The 21448-nt window shown below is 33.8% G+C and overlaps 1 protein-coding gene and 1 long non-coding RNA gene across 7 annotated transcripts in view; one reads left to right on the forward strand and one right to left on the reverse strand.

The window, feature by feature from the left end:
* The window catches only part of TANK (TRAF family member associated NFKB activator), a 99139-nt gene extending 78390 nt beyond the window's left edge, over positions 1–20749 (forward strand). For all 5 annotated transcript variants that reach the window (XM_054478935.1, XM_054478933.2, XM_054478932.2 and 2 more), the window contains 4 exons: positions 8527–8603; positions 9229–9344; positions 15577–16157; positions 19928–20749. In XM_054478935.1, coding sequence (XP_054334910.1) covers positions 8527–8603; positions 9229–9344; positions 15577–16157; positions 19928–20104 — 951 coding nt within the window. In that variant the 3' untranslated portion in view covers positions 20105–20749. The remainder of the gene's footprint in view (positions 1–8526; positions 8604–9228; positions 9345–15576; positions 16158–19927) is intronic.
* Positions 6458–21448, reverse strand: part of LOC129032009 (uncharacterized) — a 32782-nt gene continuing 17791 nt past the window's right edge. The window contains exon 4 of one of the 2 annotated variants that reach the window (XR_008501178.2): positions 6458–8098. This is a non-coding gene — a long non-coding RNA (uncharacterized LOC129032009). The remainder of the gene's footprint in view (positions 8099–21448) is intronic. The other variant, XR_008501177.1, reaches the window with a different exon arrangement.

Below are 21448 nucleotides of genomic sequence, written 5' to 3' on the forward strand. Positions count from 1 at the left end.
TTTACATCTTCATACTTTAAATCATGATGCTTGTAAATTAATCTATATTAAGTCTAGAGCAGACTCTGAATTTTGACTCTAATTTGTTAAAAGATAGTTTGATAGTAGATATCTGCATTTTCTAGTATGTTCCATAAAACCCTAGGACTATGAAGTGCTGCATACTAGGTACTCTGTTTGGTAATTTTTAAAGGCGCAAGACTGTATCTGGGATCTAAAATCAATACCAAGAAAACCACTTAGCTTTGTTTAAGTACAGGATCTTCAGCTAACACTCTTCCCAGTATTGTATTTTAACATCCTCTAACTGGATTTGTAGTTCCCTCTAAGATACTGCTAGATTTTGAGGGTAGAGGAGGGGGGAAGAGTCACCTAATTTTTTCATTTGCACCTATACACTCTGAGCTTCTCTGCTGCTTGGTTAAGCAGTGTCTTGCTATGTTAGAAAAGCTGATTTATTTCCTGAAAGATTTTTTTCTTTGCCAGTTAGTCATCTTTCTATATACTTATGCTCTAAACTATATATCTTAGAATCCTAATAAAACTATTGTATAGCAGTTTCCACACATTCTGCATTGTCATTAACCTGTGGTTTTTGTCTCCCTCCCTGATAAGTCCCTTTTGGAAACAAATAATTCTAAGATGAGCATCTTTTGTTGTCTCTTTCCTATTATGTTTGTCAATAGTAGTGTGATTTTTGCATTTAAGCTTAGTTTCCTCTAAGTAATTCCATATTTGATGGATTTACTCATTGTTATTTCTACTCCTAATTTCTCTGGACTATTTAACATTAAAGACAGCATGTTTCCCTCTACATTTTATCTTAATAATATTATAGGGAGCCACTGACTTGTCTGTATTCTCTAGAAGTTACATCTGGACCGTATGTCTGCTAGATGGCCAAATGGCCACAGTGAATCTCCTTGCTTTCCTTCTTGCTTCTGCTAATTGAACATTCTCTCCTACCTTCTCTTTTTTACCTGTGCTGCAGCCTGAGACTCCTCACTTCTGTCCTCAGTCTTGCTTCTCATCTTATCCTGAGCTGTGAGCATAAAGTGATAACTTTTTGATAAAGCTGAATCTAAAACTCTTCTTCCTAGTTTTTTTCTTTTTGATAAATATTCATTCCCCTTTGACGTGAAGAATATACTAGGTCTTGGTAGTTTATTTTTTACTAAGTTCTTTCTTGGCCAAAAAAAAAAAAGTTGGTGAGGCCCCCGGTTTTGAATTTTACTACTCAGGAAAGGCCTAACCTCAGTTTCTTTAGGGTTTCTCCTGCCCTAAGATTTATTGATGCTAACAGAAAAGAAGACAAGTTCTTATTTGCCTTTATCTTGGTTATGTGTGCATAGATAACGTAAAGTTAAATTTTCTACAAGATGTTGATGGAAAAAGGATAATTTCTAGACAAGAGCCACAATTATTCTAGGTCTCTTGGGAGAAAATTATGTAAACTGAAAGCTAAAACTGAGAGTTTTGAATGAGCCATTTCATTTACCATAACTGTTTTTAAGTGACATAATCATGGCTTCAGAGGAGAAAGTGCTTCCTATCTTTTTCTTACTTTATAGACAGAATGCTGCTGTAGACATTTGTATACAGGTTTCTGTGTGAACATAAATTTTGAAGTGCCCAGGAGTGCATTCATTAGGTCATATAGTACTTACATGTTTGGAGTTTTTGTTTGTTTATTTTAAGAAACACAAAATGTTTTCTAGAGTGGTGAAGGGTATTGGTAGTTTTGTTTTTACAGGCAGTGAACTTGATTAGCTCAGGGTAAGTGTCACTCCTATGGAGAGGGGCAGCTCCAATCTCCGTCCAATCCTTAGAGCTTTAGCTGCAAAGCTTTTAGTCTCACCCAACCTGGGGACTGCCAGAGACTTGGGCTGAATTTAAACTCGGAATTTAAAGTTCTCAAATTCTCTAGGTCTCCTTTCCTTCACTCTCTGGTGACTATGGTTATGATCTCATTCTCCTTCTTGGTTCTTCCAGCCAGAATGTTAGTGGGCTTTGTTATTGGAATTTCAGCCACTACTGTGCCTCTACTGCAGTGTGGCCATCATCAGGACAAAACCATAGAAAACTGGGAATTCACTCTAAGCCAATTACTTACTACACATTTTTTACTCTCCTCCAATATATGCAAAGTTCGGTCTTCAATGTTTTCAGGTAGTTGGTTTGTGTGTGCATATGTGTGTGTGTGTGTGTGTGTGTGTGTGTGTGTGTGTGTGTGTGTGTGTGTGGTCCAAAGTTTATAACTGTTATTTGCAGAAGAATGGTTTGTTAGGTGCTCACTCCTCCACAATGGAATCTGAGCTCCTAAAGTCTAGCTTTTGGTTTTTTTCTGGCTGAGTATGGTCAGGATATGGTCCAAAATCACCCAACATATAAAGAACCCAGAAAATGTGACCCAGTTATAAGAGAACAGACATCAACCTTAAGATGATTCAGACACTGAAATTATCAGACAAGGACTTTATCAGCTGCTATAATTACACCCAGTCTTTTATTAAAAGATAGCTGGGGAGGCAGGAAGGGAGTTAAGCTTTCCAGAGAGGATAGAATTACCAGTAGGGTACTCCACCCATTGTCATGCTTTGTCAAATGCTTAACTTCTATGCCAAGTTTGAGAAATACTATGAAATTTTGTCAAAGAAAATACTGCCAAATTGCCTATGTTAACAAGTGACTCGTTTGGCAAAACTTGAGTAAATCTATCTTAAGTTATTTTTGGATGTACATTTCTATTTGTACGATACATCCTTGAGAACACAGCAAAAAAAAGGCTATACCAAAGGTTTCCCCTCCCACCCTGGGCAATATTTAAGCATCAAAACATGGCCTGTAACTGCTTCTTAGTGATAAATATATTTTTTATTGTATGACAGGAAGATTTTAGAATCTTAAAATTAGTTTGCCTTGGTGCAATATGTAAATGTAACCATTCTTTATCTCCAACCCTATGCTGGATAACTGTACCATTTAACTTCTCCAGCAGCCAAGCATTATGGCTAAGTAGTTAAAGCTACTGGGGCAAAAAGGCTTGTGTTCCAATCACAGCTACTCCGCCTGCCAAACTATACACAAATTATTTGATCTCTTCAAAGCAAATTTTAAAATCATAATTAAATACGTAATTCAGAAGATTTTGTGGCTTGCCAGGTGCAGTGGCGTGCACCTGTAGTCCCAGCTACTTCGGAGGCTGCAGCGGGAAGACTGCTTCAGTCCAGAAATTTGACTCCAGTCTGCTCAACGTTGCAAGACCTCCATCTCAAAATAAGCAGATTTTGTGATATCAGTTAAATAAGTAATACATGCAAATTGCTTAAATAATAGCTATTTTCAAGAAGATAGCTTCTGTTCTTCATGGTATAGTGGCATAACACTAAATTTGTGGTTAAAGGATTTTTCCAAATCAGTTCATTTTTTTCTTTTTTGAGACGAGTTCTTGCTGTGTTGCCCAGGCTGGTTTCAGACTCCTCCCTCTCAGCCTCCCTAGTAGTTGGGATTACAGGAGCACACCACCATGCACAGCACAGATCAGTTCATTTTAAATGTAGTGTTTGGGGAAAGAGTGAAATGAGTGTGAGAAATCTTAATTAAATTGGTCACTGAAGTTATGCAGTTTCCATTTTGCATTAAAAAAGCATGTCCACAATTAAATATTTCTTCCCTTTAAAGAAATAAATTCAGAAAGATACATGCAAAAGGTACCTAATACAAAGTGAAAGACTTAGAAGATAGTAGAAAAGTATTCATCTCATTCTACAAATTAACTTTGATAGAATTGAAATTACAGTAATTGTGGCAGTACTGGTAAAGGATTTTACCTTTTCTAAAACAATATGTTTTATTGTAGCATTGAATCAGTAGAGATTGTGGGGATGGGTTATGTTAAACCACAACCCAATAAAGAACTTGGAAGTAATTAGGGTGTTTAATTTTATTTTTATATTGTTTATTTTCTTGCCACTTCCTTCAGAACTCTGGGATGGATCCCATTTTGCCCTGGAGTTGTTCCCACACTGGCAGTGGGTTTGCCTAGCACACTGTATCACACAGAACAGACAAGGCTCCTAGGATTTGTGTTTCTCTTGCTTTGCTAGATTTTCAGGAATGTTAATGAGGGTGAGAGAACCATAGATTTTATATGGCCATAAGTTCTTTTAGATTAAATACAATATTCTATTTTTTTTTTTACTTTTGTCCTCAAACTTTTATGTACTATTCTTTTATGTTTGTTCTTATCAAATATCTTTCTGTAATTTTTTTTCTGGTCCTGTTTTATACCTTAATCTTTTTCTGTCTCAGCCCTTTTTTCACTTTCTCCCTGATTTAGCTGTATCCAGTGCTTGACTTCACCATAACATCTTTTGTCTCAGTATATGTAGACTGGTAAGGAAATATTCAACCTCAGTTCCTCCTTTAACATTTCATTCTTAGATCTCAAAAATCTAAGTGACAAGTGAATCTTTATTTTCAGTTTTTTTCCTACTACTTACTTTTCCCTTTCCTGTAGTGAATTTTATCAAGCTAACATTTATACCTATTCCATAGTTTATATTCCCTCTACCAATCCATCCCATCCCACCTTGGCTTATTTCTTGGTTTACATTGATCCAAGTAAGGATTCTCGTTTCTGTTTTAAAAGCATATTTCTATTTAGCCTCATCCAGAAACGAAATAAAACATTGACTACACTCAGTTGCCTGAGCTAGCTAAAAATAAATATTCCTTTGCATGCAAGGATCGTAACTAAAGTTTAAAGGGAGTCTTTGATATGAACACTGGAGTAAAGTGAAATATGTATCATTGAAAACTAACCTTCTTTACTTAATAGAAGCCTTTTAAAGTTTAGGTTTCTTATATACCTATGAGAGAATATACATCTTGTTAAAGAGTTTAGTCAGAATTATCTTTAAAAATTCCATGACTCAGCTGGGCGCGGTGGCTCACGCCTGTAATCCCAGCACTTTCAGAGGCCGAGTTGGGCAGATCACCTGAGGTCAGGAGTTCGAAACCAGCCTGACCAACGTGTTGAAACCTTGTCTCTACTAAATATACAAAAATTACTCGAGCATGGTGGCGGGCACTTGTAATCTCAGCTACTTGAGAGGCTGAGGCAGAAGAATCGCTTGAACCCAGGAGATGGAGGTTGCAGTGAGCCAAGATCACGCCACTGCATTCCAGCCAGGGCAACAAAAGCGAGACTCTGTCTCAAAAAAAGAAAAAAAAAAAAATTCCGTAACTCAATTTTATTTTGCTGACTTTAATTGCTTAAAACTTTTAAGAAAAAATATGGTTTTGAATGACAATTTTTATTTCTTTTCTATATTGTTCCAATTTTTTATAAAAGGAATAAAATAATTTCACTTTTAGTATCAACTGTAACAAAAGCAGGTGTTAAGGAAAATGTATATTTCTTTCTTTGAGAGGTTGATATCTAACATATCCTCGAACGGGAAACAAAAACATTTTTGATTATTTTTGCATCAATAATAAAGCCTGATTTGGACTAATGAAATATTAACCACTTTTTTTCTCCTTCTTAAATATCACTGCATATTCAACTGTCCCTTGAACATATATTTTTGATATAATACCCATCTAGGGAGAAGCTTAAATTGATTTACACTAAATCAAAATTCTCCCAATTCACATAAGAAATTTAAGGAAACATTTTACATCTTCCAACTGTTTCAGATGTGTTTATCTTAATGGATTTAGTTGAATGACTTACCCAGCGACATACTGGAAGTGTATATGAAAAGTATGATGTGTAAAACTCTTATTTCAGCATTCATTCCACAAGTTCAGCATTTCCAAACTAGTACTTGGAACAGTTTATGATGTTAAGTATTTTAAGTTTTAGTACCTCAAAATAAATTCATTTTTTGAATGATTTAATGCTTAAAATCTCCTAAAATATAATGTTCAAAATTCCCTTGCTTTCTTATTTGAAGTTACAACTTCATCTTCCTGCAGTACAGAGCCCACTTGGATTATATTTGAGAATAGAAAGAAAAATACAAGTTATCCTTACTCGCTGAGATGCTCAACAAACTGATTAATCTTTATTAAGATAATGCATTGAAAAAAAAGTCTGAGTTTCTGGGAAAGTGTTGAAGTTGCGCCATTGATTATACTAATCCTAAATCCTTTGAAAAATTAATGATTGTTTTCAGAAAGTTGTATCAGACTGCTATAATGGAAAATAGCATTAACATGTTATGCCCCATTCTAAATAAACCCGACTTCAAAATGTCTGTCAGAAAACCGTTTACTTTTTTTTTTTTTTCCCCCAAGTAACATGTTAAGAGGTCCCTTTGAAAATTTTTCTTGGGTACTGGGAACTCAGAATTTTCATTTGAAATATATTAACAGCTTTATTTGGCATCAGTGATAAAAGGTGCAGTGTATTGCCTAGTACAACCAGTAATACTTTTTTCAATAAGAATAAAAACAAAAATAATAGTAAGCAGAGCTGTGTTCCCAAAGAAGCTGAAGACCTTAGTTTAGATACTTCATAGGAATTCCTTAAGGAGTCCTCCTTTACCTCCTGCCAATACACCGAAGGAATCTTTTCTTGATAAATTCACCCACACTAGTTATCAAATCTAAACATCACAGAAGTAAGTTAGCATCAATTATTTACCAAGCGAGACAAAGGTTTGTCATTTTTTTCCTATCTTTTCCTTCAGCCCTCTTCATCCCCATTAGTTTTTAATACTTTAATCTCAGAAGCAATCATTCCTAGTTTATGTCAAAGTCAGGACTTTGGAATTTGGAGCACTATCTTTACCACTTTCTGTAACTATCTCCAGTTTTAGGCTAAAACTACAGGGCATTACTCTTTGTTTTTTTTTTTTTTTGGTTTTTTTTTTGAGACAGTCTTGCTCTCTCGCCCAGGCTGGAGTGCAGTGGTACAATCTTGGCTCACTATAAGGAGGTCATTCAATTTAATATATAATCATTTATTTTATTATTTGTTTGACATATTAAATTGTCAAATATAAGCATTCTCTTAATATACCTCTTCTCTGATTTTGTTGATATAGACTTAATGATAAAATCTTTTAAAAGTTTGTTTTCGTATTTGTAGTGTTCTGACTGGCTGGCTAGCTGTAAAATGTTGCCTTTCTTCCTAGTCCACACTAAAATCCATTGAGTGTTCTAATTGTACAAAACACCATAGAAAAATCTTGTCTACCGCTTTTAAAAACAAACGGTGAATGTGAAAATATCTTCTGATGTGACTGCATTGTAATGCTCATTACAGCAGTTTTAATCCAGAAGAATACATGACCTGAATGTTTGTCAAACACATGATATGCAGCAACAAAATAATCTTTATTTTACTTCAGTCTGACAATATAATGTATAAAATCACAAATTCTTCGTATTGGCAAGATTTTATTTTACTAATTCTGAGATATAAAAATAATACTCTGTATATATTTAAAATATTTATTTAGAAAAAACTGGGAAATAAATTGGAGAAGATATTAATTTTAAGAAAAACAAACTGAAATCAAGTCTTTGTCTTAGAGAACAAATAAGACTGAAGAAATTGAAAGAAATCTTTTGAAAAGCAAGAGTGAGGTACTTAAGTGATAAGACACAATGAAGTAAAATCTTCCATTTATAATAGCTACAATGACCTTAATTGAATAAAATCTAAATGTCACTAAAGACAGATGTCCACTGGTTTGGATTTGAAATTTAAGAACTATACAATTTTGGATGAATTATAACTTATGATTCTGTATTAGGATTCTTCAGATCTCTGGGCTTTTCAGTTTATAAGCTTTAGAAAGTACACAACACTTTCTAGGTATGATGTAAAATTTTTTAAATATTTAAACCATAGAATACATTATTATAACATGTTCTTTAATGTTGATTTTTAAATGTCAGAATAGATGTAATACCAGTGTAAGCCACAGGGTGGGAGTGAAAGGCAAGAACTTGTGTTGAAGCAGCTTAAATACATAATTGCACCATCTTTATAAACCTTTTACATGCTTGTTGAATTATAAGGAGCTGTAGCTTGGTTTTCTTTCTTCCTTTAATACAGCTGCATTCTTCAGCAAAGAATCTATAACAAAAGACAAACACGTTGATTTAAATATATAGGCCATTTTTACTGAATATCGAAAGAAGTAAACACATAGATTTTTTTCCCCCTAAGTTTCTGGGTGTATGAGGTGCTTGGTGAACAGAGCAGCAATTTTGATCAATAGTTGAATTTGAGAAATTTCTTGAATTACCAGTACCAGAAATAGTAATTGAAATTACCAGAAATATTTCACCTCTTCAGATTTTCCTTCATTTTCCTTTTTCCTTGATTTTTCTCATTTAAAGAAAAAAATCAATTGTATATTACATATAAGTCTATAAGCTGTCTCAAGTTATTTTTCAGTAGGGAAGGCAAATAAATTTTCCTTTGTGTTTTCTCTTTACTCAACCTCATTTGAATTTGGGAGCAATTTAAAGTAGTAATAGTAATCATTTTGTATCTTTAAGGTAAGAAGACAAGAGGTTTCTTCTCCTAGAAAAGAAACTTCAGCAAGGAGTCTTGGCAGTCCTTTGCTCCATGAAAGGTAGTTCTACATCCTTTTTTGCCAACTCTTAAAAATTATCAATACTGAAATATATTTTATATTTTTTTTTAAGCTTTAACAATTGCAAAAAAAAATAGCCTTTTGGAATAAGTGGAAGTGACCAACCCCTGAATCCTACGTGTTAAAAATGACCTAAACAAGTCATGCAGTTAATAGCAGAGCTGGATCTAAAACTTGAATTCTCTAAAGCTCTACTATTTCAATAGACCAAGTGTTAAGGCCGTATTTCTTTATATGAATGGATCCTAATGTGAACCTTACCAAATGAGGAATATTTAATATTCTATTTAAGATATTTGCAGAGAACAAAAGTCAATGCATTGAAATTTCTAATGTGAGAATAAGACAGCCAGCATTAGTGTATATATGAATAAGTAGATATGCTAGACTATACTATATTTATGTATTAAAACTTTTAATTTATCACTTACTTTGTGCCTGGCCCTCTACAAACACAAGCTGATTTTTGGGACATTGTCTAGGAATTTAAAATAATTTTTTTTAACTTTTAAATAATTATTTTGTGGTACTACATAAGTTTGATTATTTAAAAAACTTGGAAATTATAGCTTTACATTTTAAAATGTTGATTTTTTTTTTTTAGGGGTAATATAGAGAAGACTTTCTGGGATCTGAAAGAAGAATTTCATAGAATATGCATGCTAGCAAAAGCACAGAAAGACCACTTAAGCAAACTTAATATACCAGACACAGCAACTGGTAAGATTTAATTTAATTTACAGTAATATTGATTTGCTTGATTGAAATTGATTTCCTTTTGAATATGAAAATATTCCTGAATGCCTATTAAGTGTGTAGCATCAGTAATTTACCCCTCATCCACATATGTTTGAATGTGTACCTGCTGTGTAAGTTCTGTAATGTATTACATGTGTAATTGTTGGTTTTTTTCTCTTTGTCGTATATGGTACTATATAGATTGAATTGAAAGACATAATTACTAATTATCTTAATGAGATATCCCACCTTAAAAAAATACAAAATAAATAAACAGACTATATCCCTGAAAGTTTTCAGTTGTTGTTTGGGGACTTTATTAAACATTAACTTTTATGTTAATAAGTGACCTTGAAGCCACACTACCATATTATATGAGCTAAGTAAAATTATAACATCAGGTTTGTTTGTAACTTCTGCCTGAAAGTTCATTACATACACTATGGATAGATTTTTTTTTCATGTTCTTTTTTTTTTTTTTTAATTAAATACAGGATCTTGCTATGTTGCCCAGACTGGAGTGCAGTGGCTATTCACAGGCCTGATGGTGCACTACAGTCTTGAACTCCTGGGCTCAAGAATTCTTTGAACTCATTTGGTTCAAGAATAAAAATGTGGCCCTCAAATTTCCTGAGTGCTAGTTGTGTTTAATGCACAAAATACACATTTAGTATAAAATATAATTTAGAAGGAACATTTGTTTTACATATGTGTTATAGTATGTTTTGTAAATGCTGTACCCTTTCCTAAAACCCCAGACTGGCTTCCTGGTGTTTGTTTCAGTAGTTCTATATGAATAGCAAAATATAAGGGATTAGGTCTGGCAACCAAACACTTCTGCAAACAAAAGGAAGGTAAACTGATCATTTATAATGATAAATTCTCCTTTACCTTTGTGATTTGAGCTATTCTGCAGACAATTCCCAAGGGATGTGATTTACAGTTTTCACTCAGAGATGTTGCAGTCTTGCTAACACCCCTTTAATTAAAGATCACTTTCCATTTCTTGCAGCTCTTACATCTAGGCTATTTAAAATCATTTTATAGTGTAAATTCACTTTTTGCTACTACTACCATTTTATTTTCAGAAAAGTTACACAATGTGGTATTACAGAAACAAAATAATCTTTGTAGACAGACATAATTTGGTTCTTTCTCTCCCTTCCCCCACCTCCCCCAAAACAGCACTTTTCTTCACCTTAATTTTTGTTATTTTCATGAGAAATTGATCTTTTGCATGGACTAAAGATACTAGGTACCTCTGAAGTAAATGAATTATTTCTGTTTAAAATATGCTAGCTATGGAGAAGTAGTACCTAGAATTCATAAACATGCTTTTTTGAACATCAACATCTTTTCAAGGCATTGTAATGGTGATATATTCTTTGTTACACAGAAAACTTACCTCATTATCAATGACTTAATACTTTGACCATTTTTAAATTGCACAGGTCTAAATCTGAGTATGTATCTGTCAACTAGAACACTGAGTATTTAACTTCAGTTTCTTCTCCACTAAAACTGCTTCTTGATGCTTTATTTTTATGCTTTATATTAACAGTGTCACAAATAATAAATACATTATTCTCAAAATATTTTGTGCTACAGACTCTAGTGAAGTTTTGCTGGGGTCCAAAGAGAAACCAAAATAAATATTATACTCTGACAGTAGTATATCAAAAGGAGAAAGGAAAAAATATTTTTTGAAAAGATGCCTATTCAGGGTTTCCAAGTATGTATGCTACACTGTATAAAAATATAGAAGAACTATTTCGAATATGATTTGCACAATATATCTGGGAAAGGTATGTGTATTGTCCCTATGTTATTTTGTATTAAAATTTGATTTTTACTTTTAAATAACCAGATATGATTCATTTGAAAATACTGAATTAGAATTCTACATTTCCTATTTATTACTTTTAAATACTTTGTTTTTTCTACTTGTCTACATATGGCAATAGACTTAAGAAATGATAAAGATAAAATGTATGTTTATCCATAGCTTCAAATAAAGTACTGTTTGGTTCATAAAGGAGTATCCAATTTCAGTAGAGATTAGGAAAGAAGAATATAGGATTAAGGGTAACAAACATCCATGAGAAGGGTAACAAACAACCATGAGGTCTTTTTCTTTTGTCAATATACAACGTAATTATACTGAGAAGTAACTAAATGGATAGCCTACATTTAAAATTGGGAAATCTAAAAATATTTCCCATTTTACTTTTTCCTTGCAAAGCTAAGTATTCTTAAAATAGACAAAATAAAAAAGCTATTTGCTCACCTGATCATGTTTCTCAATATGGTGTCAGGATGACAAGTGCTTTCATGCATCTCATTTGAGTTTTAAGTTGTCTCAGCTTAGATTTCTAGTAGCATTAGGAATGTAAGGTTTAAATTTTTTTAATAGATATTAACTCTCTTGAGTTATCAAGTTAATCTGCTTGAGCAGATTAACTCAGATTATTTTAATGTGGCTGAGTTTTATGCCAGCTAGCTTTGCTGAAAGAAAATATCTGTTTTTTTAGAGCTGTTTGATTTCTCCTCGTTTTGTTCACAGCGGGGATAGATCAACTGCTAGAAAAATAATTCAAAGCACATTTCTGTCAATTTGGGGACTTCTCTCTATATATAGGAACCAACATGTTCAATGTAGCATAATGGTTCAGAGCACAAATCTACAGTTAGGTTGCCTGGGTTCCAGTGGCAGATCTACCACTTACTATTGTAGTTGTGTGGCCTTTGAATTAACCTCTCCAACCAGTTTCTTCACATGTAAAGTGGGGATAATAATAGTGCCTACCTCAGGATTACTTTGAGTATTATATGAATTAATGTACATACAATTATTATAATAGTACATGCCATGTGGAAGTGCTATTAATGTTAATAGTCATTGCCATTAGCAGCAGCAGCAGATTCTCCAGCATTCACCTTGTTCTCCTTGTGAAGATCATTTGATAAGTCTGTCCTCTTCGGGTGTTACAGAATCTGATTATCTCAACAGTTGGTTTTCCTGATTTGTTATTTGCAAGTAGCAAATGTCATCTACAAAGACAGTACTGTTTCCTAGACTTTCCTACCACTTTCAAGTCTACTGCCAGGGAAAATGACTACTCGAGAGTTAATGGACTTTAAGAACCTCAGAGGCTAAAGAAATCCAGATAAAAATTAAGCTTGGTAACAATTACTGTAGCACTCCTAGTCATAGAGTATCTGGTAAATGTTGATTATTATAGTAGGCTTTGTAGGGGAGAGATTACAGATTCATTCAGAATTCATTTGTTAGGGGCATACTATGTGCCAGACACTGGGCAAGGGTCTGGAGTTAGAGGGAAACAAAACGGTTTAAGACCTCAAAAAACCTACTTTAATGGGAGAAAGAGAGTTATACTTGGAAATACAGTCATGGGCCAAATGACATTTTCAGTCAACAACAGATTGCATATACAATGATGGCCCCATAAGATTATAATGGTACTTAAAAGTTCATATCAGCCCAGGCGCAGTGGCTCATGCCTGTAATCCCAGCACTTTGGGAGGCTGAGCTGGGCAGATCACCTGAGGTTGGGAGTTCGAGACCACCCTGACCAACATGGAGAAACCCCGTCTCTACTAAAAATACAAAATTAGCCGGGTGTGGTGACGCATGCCCGTAATCCCAGCTACTCGGGAGGCTGAGGCAGGAGAATCACTTGAACCTGGGAGGCAGAGGTTGCAGTGAGCCAAGATCATGCCATTGCACTCTATCCAGCCTGGGCAACAAGAGCGAAGCTCCATCTCAAAAAAAAAAAAAGTTCATATCACCCTAGTGACATTGTAGGTAGCTGTTGTTACATTGTAGCACACTGGTTTTTTTTGTAAAATTAGTGTAACCTAAGTGTATAGTGTTCATAAAGTCTACAGTGATGTACAGTAATATCCTAGGCCTTCACATTCACTCACCATTAACTCACTGACTCACCCAGAGCAACCTCCAGTCCTGCAAATTCCATTCATGGTAAGTGCTCTATACAGGCATACCCATTTTTTATCTTTTATGCCATATTTTTACTGTACCTTTTCAGTGTTTAAATACACAGATACCATTGTGTTACCTACAGTATTCAGTACAGTAACATGTTGTATAGGTTTGTAGCCTAAGAGCAATAGGCTATACCATATAGTGTAGGTGTGTAGTAGACTATACTGTCTAGCTTTCTGTAAGTACACTCTATGATGTTTGCACAATGACAAAATTGCCTAAGACTGCATTTCTCAAAATGTTCCATCATTAAGTGACACATAACTATATAACAGAGTGTTTCAGTCCTCAGGGCATCCAAGAGTCATGGGAGAGTCATCCAGAGAAACTTATGTCCAAGCCAAGATATGAAGGACAAATAAGAGTTGGGCAAAGAGTAATGGGAGGGGACACTTCAGGCAGTCTGCACGGCATGTGCAAAGGTGCAAAGACAAGAGAGTGTGGCTATTTTGGAGAACTATACGAAGTTCATTATAGCCAGAGTATGGAGTGAAAGATGAGCATGGAGAGATGACCAGGGGCCAGTCATGAACAGTCTAATAAGCCTTTTCTGAGATCTGAGGGGCTTGTAGAGCCATCAAAAGATTTTATTAGGAAGGTAACATGGTCAGATTAGTATTTTAGAAAAACTACTCTGAGAATGAGGGATGGAGGCGAAGTTGCAATGAAGAGAACAGATTGGATATGAGACAAATTTAGAGGCAAGGAAGCAGTTTAAAGGCTGTTATAATAATCCAATAAGAAAGGATGGTATGAAGAGAGGTATAAAGAGAGGCAGTAGGTATATAACAAGATGAACCAAAGAAGTTGGTTGCATTGTACTACACATACCCAAACAGAAAAAAATATATTGGAATGTGCTGTGGCAAAAGACAGAGAGGTGTCATGAGACTGCCAAGACCAGAGGAATATAAAGGAACTGACATTTGTTAAGTGCCTACTAACCTGTACAGATACTTTGTATACCTTGTGTTCTGTATACCCTGTCTACCTAAATTTGCATCGTTGGTAATGTCTCTATTTGTGAATGTTCAACAGTGCTGATGACAATCCTTAAAATACATACATTACCAACTTCAGTGCCTTCTTTGAGGGGCATTGTGGAGCTTAATTTGGCTTTTTCTAGTGTCTCAGAATCATCAACATGGAGAGTACTTTGATGATTGTTTTTTTGTATTGAGCACTCATTGGCCCTATACTAGACTGTAGTGTTTTCTAAGTTCTTATATCAGCTTTTTTGTCTTTCTTATCTCTTCCTATGCTTTTAGCTCTTGTTGATATCTATGTCTGCCTTTAGCAACTCATATTCCCTTTTAATTTGCTGTTTCAAACCAGCTATGAGCTACGGAAATACCACCAAGTTTGTTAGAATAAATCTAAAATGACAATAGGAACAAAATTCATATATCTATGAACCTTGTGGCTCTAATTCTGGCTAGAAAGGAAGCTGTACTTCCTTTCTAGCTTTTGACTGTGTCCTAGAAAGCTGAATTTGTTGGATAAGTGGTTCTAGATAAATGAGCTACAGAGGCCCTTTTATCTACCAGATATTTACCTGTTTTTTACAGAGGTCTTTTTTAAAAAAAGATATAAGATGATAAAATAATCTATTCATCCACAGTTTTCTTAACATGCATCACAATATTTCATCCTTCCTTTGCCTTCACTGTCTTCTTTTTCCCAACTCCTGCAACCACTAGTCCCTCACATGGATTATTGAGAGCAGACAGTGGCTAAACTGATTAGTGATATACTTAGACAGTGACAATAATAAATGACCTAATTTTAGATATACCTAGTAAGATTTTCCCTTTTAACAACTTATTTGTCTAAGCAAACTCACAGTTATAGCTTCCGTTACTGACAAAATGTTTAAATGTATACACTACAAGCAAATGTTTTTTAAGTGTGGAGCAGTGTAACTGTGAACAAGATGCAAAGCTTACAGCAGAAGACCTAGGAAAAGACAAAGTAGTTAAATTGCAACTAATAAGCTATGTTTCAGTTCACCCACTGGAGACTGCTAATATTCTGTGTAAGATGGTAGCAAATTTTAAAATTCCAGTTGTCTTCATTTGCTATAAAAACCAATAGAAAAAATAATAATAATCTCTCCAAAGCTGATTGAACAGATTTTTTTAATGATTTGAATGCGGCTGTTTCTCTTTTGTGTTCTTCTCCCTGCAGAAACACAGTGCTCTGTGCCTATACAGTGTACGGATAAAACAGATAAACAAGAAGCGCTGTTTAAGCCTCAGGCTAAAGATGATATAAATAGAGGTGCACCATCCATCACATCTGTCACACCAAGAGGACTGTGCAGAGATGAAGAAGACACCTCTTTTGAATCACTTTCTAAATTCAATGTCAAGTTTCCACCTATGGACAATGACTCAACTTTCTTACATAGCACTCCAGAGAGACCCGGCATCCTTAGTCCTGCCACGTCTGAGGCAATGTGCCAAGAGAAATTTAATATGGAGTTCAGAGACAACCCAGGGAACTTTGTTAAAACAGAAGAAACTTTATTTGAAATTCAGGGAATTGACCCCATAGCTTCAGCTATACAAAACCTTAAAACAACTGACAAAACAAAGCCCTCAAATCTTGTAAACACTTGTATCAGGACAACTCTGGATAGAGCTGCGTGTTTGCCACCTGGAGACCATAATGCATTATATGTAAATACTTTCCCACTTCTGGACCCATCTGATGCACCTTTTCCCTCACTCGATTCCCCGGGAAAAGCTGTCCGAGGACCACAGCAGGTAACTGTTTTGCATTAACAAATATATTATTATGTGTGAACACACATTTTGCCATACATGCACAGATATGCATCTCTTTTACGTTATCAAACATCTTTTTTAAACTACTGACTAGCCAAAGTTAAGGCTTTCAAAAAAACAAGTCCTATAATAAATGACATGAAATTAGAAAAGCTGAATATGGTAAAACTCTATTGTAAAGTACCCTAGAATTTATGTCAGATTTAAAAATACCTGTTAAGCTTTATCCATATCTATCATGGTGTCACTTTCTTAGTTCCTTATTCAAAGCTTGTTTACTCAGGATTAATAAGATTATTAAATTTCATAGTGTGAAACAAATGCTGTTTAATAGTTTGTGTATATCATATTCATCTTTATAAGAATTCATGATCTTTCATAAGTAAATAATTGCATCTTACATTTCTATTTATCAAAATAAGTGAACTGTCTTTCAATGAATACTTCTACTACATCCTCAGTTATATAGTACACAGATCTGTAGGGTTTAGTTTGGTTTTGGTTGCTAATCTGGAAATGAACATGTAGCCTAGTATATTTTTTAAATAGTCTCTGCATGTGTATGATATCAAATATTTTATTTAATGTTTCTAAAGCTCACAGACTTATATCCCCCAAACCACTCCTGCCCTCCCTTTTAGATTCAAGTTCTATCACAGAATGATTCTTTTAGTTAAAAAAAGTTTGTCTGAAAGCAAATGAAAACTATATAATGTTTACAAAAAACAGAAGCTTATGAAAATACAGATTGATGTAAATGTCTATGTAACTTGCAAACATTTGTCTGATTTCTCTTTGCCTTGAGATATTTAATTTTTTTAAAAAGTTATTAATACCCTTTTGCTTTAAGTACACGTATAGGTTATAGACTTAAATCAGCATGCAAAGAAGGCAGTTGTCAAGCTGTGGTATATTTTAGTAGTGGGAAGAACTAGGCATGGCTGACAATAAGTTTTAATTATAACCTCACTGTTCTTGTTCATTGTACTTTATTTCACGTCATAGTCTCAGTTATAGTTGCTACTAAATGAAACAAATTAAACAATTTCATTTATTGCAAGTAGAATTCCTGTGGAGCTGTGAAGTGCATCAGTTCTAATGCTTGTTACTTTTTTCCCTATTGTATGTCTTGCTTGTTCTTTTACTAGTCTGTGCATTCATGTTTCAGTAGATGGCACCCTGCATTGTACATTTGCTTTCTATACTACAGCAAGGGAAACAGCTGGTATGTGATTACAACTTGATGGAAAAGTATTCAGCTTAAAAAATTCAGGAGAATTAGTGTTGAGTTGTCACAAGACATGGGGCATAAGGTTAGATAATTGATATTTTGGCAGAAAAAGCAAAGAAATTAGTTTTGAAGACCATGTTATAGTTTAGGATGGAAAGAATATTTCTTAAAATGAGTTTTTTAAAAAAAAACATTTTAAGCTATTTTATTAGTATTAATAAAGCTAGTATTATACAAGCTAGTATAAGTACAAAACTAGTATAAGTACAAAATTCCTGAGTTGGGCCAGGTACAGTGGTTCATGCCTATAATCCCAGCACTTTGGGAGGCTGAGGCAGGAGGATTGATTGAGCCTAGGAATTTGAGACCAGCCTGGGCAACATAGTGAGACCTTGTCTCTACAAATACGTATAGATATATAGATATATGTAGCTGGGTGTGGTGGCATGCACCTATGGCCCCCAGCTACTTGGGAAGCTGAGGAGGGAGGATTGCTTGAGCTAGGTAGTTCGAGGTTGCAGTGAGCTGTGATGGTGCCACCACACTCCAGCCTGGGTGACAGAGCAAGACCCTGTCTCAATAATAATAATTTTTAAAAAAAATCCTGAGTTGTTTGTAGATAGTACCAAAGAGAAGTGAAATTTTTGGCTACATGTTTCAAAATTTTACTTTATATCAATCATTACTACTAAACATCTATTTTATATATTCAGCTATCATAACCAAGACTAAAGTATATCAATTATTATTGTTCTATGTGATTTTCTTTTTTACTTTGCTGAGTCAGTGAGTGGGATCCCAACTAAATTCTATGAAGAGATCAAATCTGAACTAAAAGTTCTTAATAGAGAAAAATGAATATGGACTTAATAGGTAAATCGGGAGTAGAAGATTGGCTTACCAAATTTAGAAGCTAAATTGCTTCTGACTTAATTTCTTACTATTTTATATAAATAAGAATTATCTTTAATCTTTTATTTTTGGCCATATCAATTTCCCATTACAGTGATTTGTACTTTTTTGTTTAAACTGAAAACATTAAAATTAGAATCAAGTTAACTCTAACTAGATTTTTGTTTGTATGCTCACAATTTTTACAACTTTTATCAAAGAAGTTTTTCCAAAGAAAGTTATTTACCCTAAATTTTATAACATTTATTTTAAATATTACTATTTTTGTAATAAAATTGACATTTCTTATGACAGGAATTGAGTCAGCATTTTATAAGTCCTCCATACTGATATTTGAATGTATCTGGGTGCCTAGACAGACGTATATTTACACCAATTGTACACAGCTGTCCAGTAAACTGTTTATAAGAAGACAGTGATGTCGTGAAACCCAAATGCTTCAATTAGTAATATACTGTTTATGTAAATGATTGGTTAACCAGAATGAAAGAAGTTAGGGGAAATAACAGTAACACTTGTCGGGTGCTAGACTAGGCTGTGTGACTTTAAAAACATATTAGTAATAGGAGGATAAGGGGTCTCTTTAAATTTGACTTTAAGAGGTGATTCTTCTTAAAATATCAGAATTTAGCTGTGTCAGAGTAATTTACCTGTGTCCACATAAGAAAGATATTTAAAAAAATAATTTGGTTTACACAATTCAGGAAACTATTTTCCAGTTAACAGACATCTATTGTGTAGCTATTATTAAGCTAAATGCTATTTCTTGTCCTTCCAGAAATTTAAAAAAAAAAGAATAAATGCAGTTATGAAAGGGTATTTATGTGCTGGTTATAGTGGAGGTGGTTCTGTTAGATTATGACTTTTCATAATTCTTTAACCAGGCAACTATTGACAAGTTTCACTTTATTCAGCCACAAGAATGAGTAAGGCCAAACTACCTATTATATATAACAGAAGCAAAGTAAGAAGTCAAAACACTGCATGTGTCAGATTTTGAATGATTAAATATTTGCGTTTTTAAAAACAAAAGATAACTGATCAGTGAAATTTGTTCAGTAGTTTAAAAGCAAAATTTTCTTTTTAAAAATCAAAATAATGCTGATTCATGTATGATGTATTCACTGTATTTGCTTATAAACAGTAGTGAAATTGATTTTGATTAAGACGCAATGCACACACACATCATGTCTTGTGTACTGTGTAATTAATAAAGCCCCTATAATTTAAGGTTTTTATTGTAAAAAACAAAAGATAGAATTTAATTTAAAAGACCAGAGTATTAACTGTTGTTCCAAAACTACTGCCTTTGTGATCATTGAGTATTAAAAATTGCATGCTAAAGCTGCAATCTTTTTAAATATATAAAGATAAAATGCATAAGTGTGTGTCCCAAGTGACTTTTAATCAAAGTTTAATTGTGTCCTTTATGAAACCAAGAATTCAGTCATGTCCTCATGCTAACTTTACGGAAAAGTAATTTGCTTTTATATTAGGGAATTAAATATATATGCCCATACATAACTCATTCAGAAATTCAGATTTGAAGTCCAGTGCTATTTGAATTTAAACATAAGTAACAGATATTTTTGTTTGTTTCCTGCAGCCCATTTGGAAGCCCTTTCCTAATCAAGACAGTGACTCGGTGGTACTAAGTGGCACAGACTCAGAACTGCATATACCTCGAGTATGTGAATTCTGTCAAGCAGTTTTCCCACCATCCATTACATCCAGGGGGGATTTCCTTCGGCATCTTAATTCACACTTCAATGGAGAGACTTAAGACACATTTGAAAACAGACATATCAAGTTCTATGTGGTGATTTTGGGTTTTTAATACTATAAATACTTGATTGTAAACTAAATTCAAGATCATTTATAGGAAAATCTAGTTTCACAGCTATTTGAATTTTTTTCTGGATTTACTGTATAACTCTTACTTTTTAAAAGATCATTCTGTTCTTTCAAGGAGAAATAAGCCTAAAAGAAGAAAAACAAAAATTCTGTATAAAACTAATCCTTTGTATTCATGTTTACAGTGCTATTACTGTAATTCAAAATTATGTATGTGACTTACAGAGTTATATAATCATAATTTATGTTTATTTCAAATATCTAAGTTTATTGCTTGGATTTCTAGTGAGAGCTGTTGAATTTGGTGATGTCAAATGTTTCTAGGGTTTTTTTTAGTTTTTTATTGAAAAATTTAATTATTTATGCTATAGGTGATATTCTCTTTAAATAAACCTATAATAGAAAATAGCAGACAACATAAACATCTTTGTAAATATCAAACCTAATACATTTCTTGTCCAGTGATAAAACAACTGGTAGAATTAAACACTTTAGATTTTTAAATAATATACATGGCTTTAATTTTTACTATGTGTATAGCTACATGATGAAATTAATTAAATATTAAGAGGTACTTATGTTGTGATCATTATTGTGTCCTTTGTTCCTGAGTAAAAAAAAAGAAAAGGAAGGAATCACATTTTTAGGGAAGTTTATAAAATTCATGTTTTTGTTTCAGTAACCTAATAGAATGGTGATGACCAGATTTGGTGGCATTTATTACAATTAGTGAATCACTTTGAATTTTAGAATTCTTTTTCAAACTAAACTTTCTAAAGAAACATTTGTTTTTAATGGGAGCAAATCTAAAACCCTGCAAGGACTATCTATATTTGTTAACTTAGATTAGAAATGTTCATATTCTTGTTGAGAAATTTGTTATTCATTGTTAGCAGCCTGATTGATGGCCACTGGAAGAACATTTGAGAGAGTGGATACCAAACTCAGACGGCTGCAAAATTTGTTTAAAATGAGACTTCCCTTTCATTTTTATTCCCTATGATTCTCGCCTTTTAGGTTTCTGTTTTCCCCTGATTCTTAAAAGTGTTTAAGGCATGGCTTCCATTTTATGAAGTAAGCATTGATTTGCAACTCTCAGAAATTTAAGCCTTCTTGAAGCAATTGCTTTAAACTAGAGGGTGTGGGATGGGGGAATTTGAGCAGGCCTGTGTGCCACAGTGAAGAACCTTAACTTGTGGAAGAATGAGAGTGGTGCCTCGACTTCTCCCGGTGCCAAGCACATCATATTGACATGTTCCTCACCAGGGTGACA

Source organism: Pongo pygmaeus, chromosome 11, assembly GCF_028885625.2.
Source record: "Pongo pygmaeus isolate AG05252 chromosome 11, NHGRI_mPonPyg2-v2.0_pri, whole genome shotgun sequence".
Taxonomy (NCBI): domain Eukaryota; kingdom Metazoa; phylum Chordata; class Mammalia; order Primates; family Hominidae; genus Pongo; species Pongo pygmaeus.